Raw genomic sequence first — 10,366 nt, forward strand, 5'->3', positions numbered from 1 at the left:
GAAACATAGCCTGCCGAGTGTTGTATTTTAAATACATACGCTGCATTTTCAGGAACAGCCTGAGAGCAGGGGAAGCAGTGAGATTTGATCATTAAGGCTAAGAGTTGAGGCCTGGGTTTGAGTCCAAGCTCTGCTAGACCTTGAGCAAGACCGTTAACCTTTCAGCTCTGTGTTTTCTTCAGTAAAATGCAGGTAGGTGGCCTTCTTCCCAGGGGCTTCCTATGTGAAATGGACAACGAGAGTGCACTCAGGCCAGTGCTAGCCAATGGCGAGTACCCCGCTGAGGATGGTGTTGGGGAGGCGGTGGTACCCCAGGAAGACAGTGTGCTACAGGGGAAGGAGCATATTGGCATCTGAGTGATGATAGGCCAAAGGCCTAGAATTTTCTCCAACTCTCTCCAGTTTGCTATACCAAGTAATTTACTTCCTTGACCTCACTTTTCTCTGAGCGTAATGATATCCGCAAAGAATCACCACGCTAAGACGATCCAACAAAATCATCGATGTGAAGGCCCTTTGAACTGCACAAAGCCTCACAGAAAGCACTGAGCTTGCAGTGGAAGTGGGTGTGCCTCAACTTAATAGGAAGGCAGACTTCTTTTTGAATAGATAGGTACTTTACATCTGGACTCCCAAGTGGATTTCCCACAGAATGGCTACTTTCTGAACTTTTTTTCGTACTAAAGAGCTTGAAACCCAGCACAGCCTATAGACCCCACCTGCCAGGCCCCCTTCTCCGTCCCACACCCAAGTGGAAGAGGCCTTGGCTTAAGATTGTGTTCGCTCCGTGTGCTTCTCCTGTCATATTGCAGTTCTAGAGCTGCCGCACAAGTAGCCTCGGGTGTTTCCAAGAAGTCACATTCCTTTTATATAACCATTGCAAGGTCCCGCAGCAAAGGGAATGCTGGCAGGAATTGTACGTTCTCGGAGGGAGGTAAACACCCAGGGACACTGCTCCAGCCCCCGTGGAGTTTGAATCTAGTACAGAGGACAAACATACGCATTTGAAAAGGAAATCAAAATATGTGCCGTCATACAAGAAAATTGAGATGGCTCAGAAAGACCTTCACACAGCCACCCTTGCTGCTGCCAGATTCCCTTCTGATAAGCGTGACCACGCCGCTTTCCCCGACTCCCCATCTCAGCTACAGAAAACCTATGCTTACCTTTGTGCCCACATCTCCCTGCTACCCCTCCACATGCTCTGCCCTGCCCTCATGCGGAACTGCTCTCCGGATAAGCCAGGCTCTTCCCTTTGTACTAGAGCAGTGGTTCCCAACCTTCCTCATGCCACGACCCTTTAAGACAGTTCCTCATGTTGTGGTGACACCCCCCCAACCATAAAAAATGTTTTTCATTGCTACTTCCTAACTCATTTTGCTGCTGTTATGAATCAGGTGACCCCTGTGAAAGGGTTATGCAACCCTTTCCAAAGGGGTCGCGACCCACAGGTTGAGAACCGCTGTACCTAGCTAGAATCACCTGGAGACAGGACTTCTATAAGCATCACCTGGGGAATCCTGCTAAATGTAGGTTCTCATTCAGTATATATCTGGGGTGGAAGTGGAAATTCTCAGCATGGGGTTGAACCAGAATACACAGGTTCTCAGCCATGCTTTGTACATCCCCCTCCCAGGTGACCACTAGCCCCCCCACCATCCCCCTCAAGCCCTAGTCCTCCACGCTCCACTCCACCCAGCTCCTTCACTGTGAACGTCTATTGGACCAGCTCTGCTTTGTCATCTAGTATTGATGCTCCATGGCTCCCCCCAGTGTATTTGGAGGGTGTCTGTATTTTTCATGCCCTCCCACCACCACCACGCTCCTGCTCCCTTAGTTCCCATTACATCCCTGGGCAAATGAGCAAACGGATAAATCTGGATAAATGAGATGGGCAAGAAGGTGTGTGTAAAAGGTCTTCTTTTTACTTTCCATTAGGAAGGGCAATACCGGTTACTAGAATGTATTATCAACCTAACAAATGGTTTTTGTTCTTAATATTTAGTCAGACAAATCACTCTGGGGAGTCTTAAGGCACACTTTAGTGTGCACCTGCCCCGGCAGATCTGCCAGCCAGTTCTCTGCCTGTTTACTTAACGTCAGTGGACCTGGGTTGCACACCGATTAATTAGTAAGGATTGCCTAGGTATCACCTAGGTTTATCATTCAGAGGATATTCGGGGAAGCTTGGGGTAGAACTATAGCATCCACCCTCTTGTCACCAAAAATCTAGTCATAATTTGCAGGAAATGGAGAATTAGAACAAGCCTTTGCTTCACCTGCTATTTGTGAGGATTTTTTTAAGTAAGGAAGCGCATTAAATTCAATCCCCAAGTGGGTGTTTTTGGACCCATTTTAATGATGAAGAAACTGAAGCACAGAAAGTTAACCTGCAAAAGCACACAGCTAGATAGTGATTCAGAAAAGATTTGAAGCAACCCCTCCCCCACAAAAAAAATTCCAACCCCACTGTCATTGACTAAATTTGAAATCAGACCTGTCCAATTCCAGAGTCTTTACTGTTTGCTATAGCGTGCTTCCTGAACAAGCACATGCCCTAGGGAATCAGGACACGCTCACAGGAGACTCCAGTGGGGCCCAGAGGTAGTTCTGTCCACTCAGGGTCCTGGCTTCTTTTCTTTCTCCACTTATTAGCATAGACTTCCTCCTCAATTTGTCTCTCTCTTAAATTATACTTTTCATCTTTCTTCTCCTAGGTTCCCTTCTAACATATTTATTAAAATTCCTCTGGCTTTTGTAATATTATTGAATATTCCATCTTAAAGGTAAAACGTGGCATTTTAATATCTTCTCTCTTGAACAAAGAGCTGGGCATCTTGAGCAGTTGGCTGGGCAGTTGGTTCGTAGAGCAGCTTCACACGAATAAACAGATGAATCCAGAGGCTTGATTCCAACACATGTTTTGTTTTTCTGAAATCCTAGTATCTTAGGCTGGCAAGTGATGCTCAGATTCTGAAACCACAAATGCCCTTTACTCGCATTGCTTTCTCTTTTATGTGTACCCAAAGAAACGCGCATGTTCTTAGGGAGCAAATATTACTTGAATCTTGAGTGAGCTCCTTCTGCTAAGCTTAATCAGAAGAAAATACTACATAGTCAGAGGCCGAACCAACGAACACCTTGCCTTACGTGCTTTCTGACTGAGCAAGGCTGTGCTCCGCAGACTTGGAAGGTGGAGCAGTGAGTGAGCACAGTCTAGGTTTGGTAGCCTTGTTGCAAATGTCTGGAAGGTGCCCAGTCTGGTCCCAGTCCTGTCTTTTAAGGATAGGTAGCTCTATAAAAATTACCAGGAACAACAACCAAAAAAGAAATTCCCAGGAACTTTGTATGATTTTCTCATACCAATGAGGTGAATCTTTTTTTTTTTAAACGAATTAGACAAAAGCAGAATGAAAAATCAGTTACGGTCAGCATGCTTCCCGTCTAAATGATGGAAATTTCCATGAATTCTCTAGTCTCCGCCTGGTGTTCTTCCTCCATGAGTGTGTTGAGTGGGGCCCACCAAGGCTAGGTTTTCTGACAGTCTCAAATCTCCAGTCAATACTCAACCTTGTTCCCTTAAAGGAACATTGCCCAGACACTGGTGAAACTTTAGTTGGGAAGGCATGTAGTGGCTTCTTTCTCATTCCATTTTTTTTCTTCCTTTTCTTAGAATAGCAGGCCTCTTTATCTCATCATGTGATCAATTGCTTTGATCAGCCACAGTTTTAAAAATGGATATATTATTATATGTCTTAAGAGCCGAGCCTCATGCCTCTCCATCATTATAGGAGAATTTTCCTCTTTGGACAAGTCAACGAAAGAATGTGCCATCTGTACTCTGAGTGGATGGGGAGGAAGGTGGCAGCCCGGGGGCCACGGCCTGGCTTAGAAGTTACCAGATCTATATTGGCATTTCCAGGTTTCAGCTCTGTAAATTGGAGGTGTGGTCAGCAGCAGTCCAAGACGGTATCTGTTGAGTTGTTTGAGGGAGACTGAGATGAGAAATCCTTTTTAAAAAAAAGTTCTTAGGATGGTGAACCGTTTTAGTTAAACAGCATACGTGGCAACAAAGCAACAGACGCTATTCAAACAAGATATTGAAAAGCCTGTGTTTGTTATCCTTCATCCCCTCCTGTCTCTAATAACATCATCTGCCTAAATGATTCTCTCTTTTTTTCTTCTTCTTCCTCTTCTTTTACAGAGGTCAGAGGGCAACTCCGCTCACCCATGACGGACAGCCAAACGAAATGCCGCAGGCACCTGTACTGATTTCCTGCGCTGACCAGTGACGCGCCCTTGACTTGTAAAACATTGTGCTTTACCTACTACCCTAGCCTTGTCTTTACCGAGGGATGCTAGCGAGTCCGTGTGGTGGGAAATCTAGACTGCAAACAAGTGCTCGTTGCCCTACATGGCCCAGCCTCACCTGAAGTAGATGTTAGCATCCTGGGCCAGATGGTTTTTTTATACCCAGACTCTTTGAGGGTGGTGTTACTTGTCTGATAATGCAGAAATGGAATGACCCTGGAGCTTTGCTTTCTATTGAAGGCTTTTAACAGTAACGGGTAGTAACTTGGTAAAAGGCTGCCTTGACTGTAGCTCATCTAGCATCTCTTTTACCAACCAGAGAGTATGAAACGAGTTTCATATATTACCTAGTTATTCTTTCAAAACAAAACAAAAAAACCCCTGACGCACTGCACTAGTTACTATTAGATATTCTTAGTCTTTTTTGTACATGGAGATTTAAGTTCTAAGATGGTTTATATAATAGGTTATACCTACATTTATATTGTAGAATAAATATGAAAAAGCCTGTCCCAGAGACTCCCAAGCAGCATGGGCAGGCAGGTGTACCATTGTTAGCGGTGTATGCTCGGCCTCGTGGTCCATATATTCTGCACTTTTATATTTGCCACCAGAGTGGTAGTTTGCTGGCAAAAAGAGAGAGAGAGAGAGAGCGCGAGAGAGTGAGAGAGAGTGTAAATTTACAATTCTTACTTACATGCTGACTTGTTCTTAGCCTTGAGTGACCAATAAGAATTTGCTTGGGGCAAATTGTGGCAGATATTTTTCCCCCACACGGGGGAAGAGTCCTGCAGATGTCTGATGACTGAGGTGTCTGTGCCCTGAGGATTCTTTCATTTTGACACCGGGGTCGGAGTGACCACTGGATTGTTCATACAGACAAACAAAGACAAAAATATTACTCAGAAGTGACCTTAGTATTACTTCACTATTCTGAACGCATCGAAACATTCACTTCATGTGGACTTAGCGATACAGACCATCCATCACCGCCAGACTGGACGGGTTGCAATTGCTATGCACAGCCTAATAGGCACTGCAGGTAGGAGAGAGCCTTTTCAAGTTTGACTTGACCAGGAGGTACATGATTCGGAAGACATGCCTGCCCAGAGTGGGACTCCCAGTCCTAGTTGCACCTGCAAGATTCTGTTTCCTTTCTTTAGTTTGTTGCTTTTGAACATAAAACCAACCCGTGCATATGCCAGTGCCAAGTGGATTAACTGGCTTAGAACATTCAACACATTGACTTAACCACCTGACGTTCGCAGTGTCTTGTCTCCTAGCAACAGATGCAAAGTGATGCATCAAAATTAGTCTGAGGCTTCAGATTTTACAGGGTATTTGTTCCATAGCACAAGTATTTCCCCACTCTTGCATCACAGCACAAGCTACCAAATTCTAATGATTGGATTCCAGCAATAATTTTTATCGGTTTTCAAACTGGTGGAATTTTGCTAGTGTTCGTCTGAGTTTGAAGCTTTTGAATTAGATCTCTAAATGGTGACAGTTTACATGGTTTTATCTAGCTTTCTTATTTATACTTGACTGAATTATAATGATTATTTCTTTTCTAATCGTAATTTGACCTAATAGCCATACAAAAAAAAAATAGAGACTATTAATACTGACTAGGCTTAGATCTTCATGGTAGATATCGCTTCAGTTTGGGTGATGGGAAATATATACAACTAACAGGATTGGGGGGGGGGGGAATAGCATTTTTTTCTTTTCTTCCCAAAGCAGGAAAAGAGGGCAGCCAAGTTTAGAGGGGTATTCCCCCAAATGCACATTCATTGTGGAGGTGGAGGGAGAAAGACATTTGTACAGCGTGAATGAGAGGTTGAAGCGCAGCCCCATTCTCATAAAAAATAATCAGATGAGCAGCCCCATCACAAGTTTTGAGCTCGAAATTTTTGCTATGATGCTGTTTTCTTAATCTTTTCTAAATTTCCAAACAAACAAAAAAAGTGAACATTTAAAAATGGCTGGGTCCCAGTGTTGGTGGCTGTTGGAGTTTTTGGACCACTTGCTAACAGTGATTTAAAATTTGTAATTAGCTAAAATCCAAAAACAAGCAAACAAACAAAAATTGTATGGTGCAGAACATGCACCTTGACAATGGTACTAACTGCTATTCTGTAGAACATGTTAGAATAGATCTATTTTTGCCAGAGCACCCTCCTCCAATGACATTTCACTAGAGTTCCTTAAGAGATTGCTGTATATTCATGGGACCTTTTTCTAAAAAAAAACAAAAAGCAAAAAAAAGACGAAGCAAACAGAATATTACTTTTTTCTATGTGATTAATATCTTACTTGATCTGCTTTTCCTAAACCTCAGTGGCTTTTCCCTTAGGCAGGGGTGTGGGTGGGAGGGCAACCAACCGGATATGACTTTTCAGATACTTAAGGGGGAAAAAAATGAAGAGAAAAAAAAAACCAAACCTTTTTTGTAGAAATGCTTAATTTTTAAGCGGCTAGGCACTGAGAGTAGCAGAAATCCTGCAAAGCTTTATAGTTCTTTAGACACTCGCCTTGTTGTTTCTGAGTGAAGTCTTGATTTCAATAATAGTGCTTCTCACACCCTGACTCTGCTGGAGCAGGGTGTTGGTATTTTCAGGTAACAAAATTTGTTAGCACAAAGATTTCAGACCAACATGTAGTGCCCCCCCCACCCACCATTTATCATTGTCATTTCATCTCTCTTTTTTTTTTTCTATTTTGGAATATCATAATGCTATGGTGTGAACTTTAACCTGCCAATAAACACCATCTACACTAACATGTGTCCCATAAGCATCCTCAAGAGAAAATTTAAAAATTGTTGCACCTTATGTATATCTCAAGCAAACCAAAATATGCTCTTCTGCTTTGTTTTATTCTAAATTGTTGTATCATATCTTTCTGAAATCCATTCTGAACTTATTTGAAATGATCAATATTTATGCTTTGAACCTTAATTTTTGGACTCAAGCCTGTATATAAATCTTTTTTGAGGAGGGGAGGTGGAAATTGTCCTAGCCCTTCTCTGTGAGACTGGAAGTAGACAATTTAGTCTCAGGTGGAGACACAGAGCTATTCCAGTTTCCTTTAGCATTTTATTTATTTAGTTGTTCTCAGTACTTCTTCTGTAATTTTGAAGTGTGTAGAGTATATTATAGTAACTAAAGTTTCAGCTCCAAGAAGCTGAATGAGAGAAAAATTACTGTCCGGGGTCCTTTAAGTTTTTATTTGCTCGGTTATTGTACAGGAGGTTGAGAAAAGAGGAGAATTGTCCCACTGCCACATTGGAAAATACAGGTTCTTGTCACCAAATTAGGTTTGCTTTTTTTGGTTGTTGTTTGTTTTTGGTTTTTTGTTGTACAGATTTCAGATCAAAACTGTTAACTTCATCAAAACCTGTTTTGAAGGTTAAATCCTAACTGTTGTAATCCTGACAGTCTTTTCCCTACAAATTTCTCTCAATGGGGAAGGACTTTTATTTAAATCTGCCCCGTAAGCTTTCTATCAATGCCATGTCCCAAAGCCATGCTGATGCCGCTACCAAGTCATGGCTGGTGTTCTTGCTACCCGTGTACCATGGTGGGGGGGTGGGGCGAGGGGAGTGATGGAACACCTGGACCGCCCTGCTGTTTCTAATCTGAACACGTTCACTCCCCGTCACTTCCTCCTTAGGTCAGATGTTACTCTGACTGAGTTCTAAGATTTCCTTTGCTCTCCACAGTCTTCGACTCAAAAGTATGGAAATGTTTGCACCTCGCGAGACCTTAAAGCAAATTACAAATTGCTACAGGCATTGCCACCCTGAGAACAGAACACCCTGGTTTTGCTCCTGGGGAGGGGGAAGGAGGGATTCTTGAGTAGCTGTACTGCAAGTTTGGCATGAATGTGAAGCAGTTGGGACCATGCTGCGTGTTAAACTACTGTATGAATCCAAAGTGTTGTGAAGACCAGCAGTGTGAGGCTGGAGGCCGCCTCAGTGCAGCAGCAGCGGAGACGCCGAGCTCGGAAGAAGGAGCCCCTGGGGACCTGGAGTCCGCACACGTGGAGGGGAGATGTTGGGGTGTACACGATGCTGTTGAGGAGGTTCCCCTTTAAGGGCACTGCTCCACAGAGCCCGCAGATAAGGCCAATTCTAATGGGCTACCTCGGCTTTAAAACGAATTTCAGTAAATCCTGTTTGAAAGGTTTGTCTTTTAGTTTTTTGCTTCGACCTTCAGTGCCACTCTTTTCCACAGTGTTTTGACTTCATGAGCCACCTTCTCCAGGGAGAACAATGTATTGTTGAAAACACGGGCAGAAGCAAATGCTGTCATTGTATTTGACCTATATAGTATTCAGAGTGACCGCTAGGTGGAAATTAAAATTTAGCTCCCCTCCCAGAGGACCTTGTTTTGCACTTTATAAAGAGTGTACTGATTTGTTAAGTAGATGTTTTCTTTCATTACACAATCATTCCCAAAGAATTGGATTTGGATTGTTTTTATATATGAGTTTGGGTTTGTTGTTTGTTTGTTTGTTTTGGGGGGTGAGGAGGATAGCTTAGTGAGACTGACTTACATCATGCTTACCAAAAAAAAAAGGTCAGTTCATCTTCCCCAATATGTCTGGTGAAGTGTGCAGGGGTTGGCAGTTTTGCTTTGGTTTGGAAGAGAGCGAAGTTATGCTCTGTATTGAATGCCTGTCCTTTTCTCTGAGGACAGTCCTTGTAATTTCAGAAGAGTGAATAACCAGGCAACTACATTTGACTCCCGTCAGACTGCCGTACTTGTTTGTGCTACCCTTTCCATAAATACACATTTTGGTTACATTAAAAAAAAGTGTTTTCTGGCCACATTTTGTTTTGTGAGCAGAAACCTTGTACCTAAAACCTCTATAACCACCCCTTTTCTTGATCCTGCCCTCCAATTGATATTTATGCACAAAACTAGTTCTTGTGAACGTTACTGCTCCTTCCAAAGCCTTCCCCATCCTCACTTGGGCCAGAACTGGTTACTGAGCAAAGAGGACCTGACACAATGCCTCTGAGCCCTCCCACTCGCAATGCGAATCTTACCTCACTAGCTCTCACCTAAGTCACTCCGCACATAGGTTTCCGTGCCCCCAGCCCTGGGAGGCGGGAGTCCGCTGACAGTCGGTGCCCTAGCCAGGCTCTCTGAGCAGCAGACCTGAGGGCAGGGAATGCACAGTCGAGCCCGGCCGCACGCCCTTCACATGGTCAGCATTTTTCTAATTTCATTAGCACTAAACAAGCCTCTTGAGCTCAGGAATTTGTCACACACAAAAAGAGAACAAGTGAGACCCACCTGAGATCCCACATAGCAGACAGATGATGAACTTTCCGTGCAGGTTGGGATGCGTGCTGAACACGACAGCGTCATCTGGCCGCCAGGTCTTACGTCTGTCAACCCTTGCAGCATGATGGAGTCACTCCTTTGCTGTTTTTCCTTTCTTTTGCTTTTGGGAATTGGCTTGGTTCTCTTTAGAGTTGGTGTAAACATGCCCTGTAATAAATGATTTCCACTTAATGGTACAACAGAATTATTGCTTTCTTAGATGTATATGTAGTAAAAGTCAATATACACATTTATATAATTTCTTCACAATCTTATACCTAATTTGATATTCCTAAAAATTGCACATGTAATTCATGTGTATAACATGCTAAAGTACTTTAACTGTGATCATAAAACTGAATAAAAATATTTAATAAAAATTTGAAATATTTTAAAGATATCATTCAAACGTATTTCTTTATGTTCCCACGACCAGCCACAGGAGATATTCTGTCAGTGTACCCTATGTACCAAAGCTGGGGAAAAACTTTCATAAATCTAAGGTGTGTCTTTCCTTTCTGGCCATAAAAGGATGGTCTCTCCCTAAAGTCTTTGCCAGAGATTTACCATATGCTAACCACAAGGTCGGCAGTTCAAACCTACCAGCTGCTCTGAAGGCGAAAGACTGGCTGGTCCTATACAGACTGAACATTTTTGGAAGCCCTGGATAAGGGTTGCTGTTCATGGGCGGGGGGAGGGGTAAACAACCTAGATTTCTC

The 10,366-nt window shown here is 43.2% G+C and overlaps 1 protein-coding gene across 8 annotated transcripts in view; it reads left to right on the forward strand.

Annotated features, from left to right (window-relative positions):
- The window catches only part of BBX (BBX high mobility group box domain containing), a 317,543-nt gene extending 307,498 nt beyond the window's left edge, over positions 1 to 10,045 (forward strand). For all 8 annotated transcript variants that reach the window (XM_045286176.1, XM_045286175.1, XM_045286179.1 and 5 more), the window contains one exon: positions 4,205 to 10,045. In XM_045286176.1, the coding sequence (XP_045142111.1) occupies positions 4,205 to 4,292 (88 nt within the window). In that variant the 3' untranslated portion in view covers positions 4,293 to 10,045. The remainder of the gene's footprint in view (positions 1 to 4,204) is intronic.
- Positions 10,046 to 10,366: the final 321 nt, after the last annotated feature.

The sequence above is a fragment of the Echinops telfairi genome, unplaced genomic scaffold (assembly GCF_000313985.2).
Source record: "Echinops telfairi isolate 266 unplaced genomic scaffold, ASM31398v2 ScPeMD7_6;HRSCAF=24_0, whole genome shotgun sequence".
Lineage (NCBI taxonomy): Eukaryota > Metazoa > Chordata > Mammalia > Afrosoricida > Tenrecidae > Echinops > Echinops telfairi.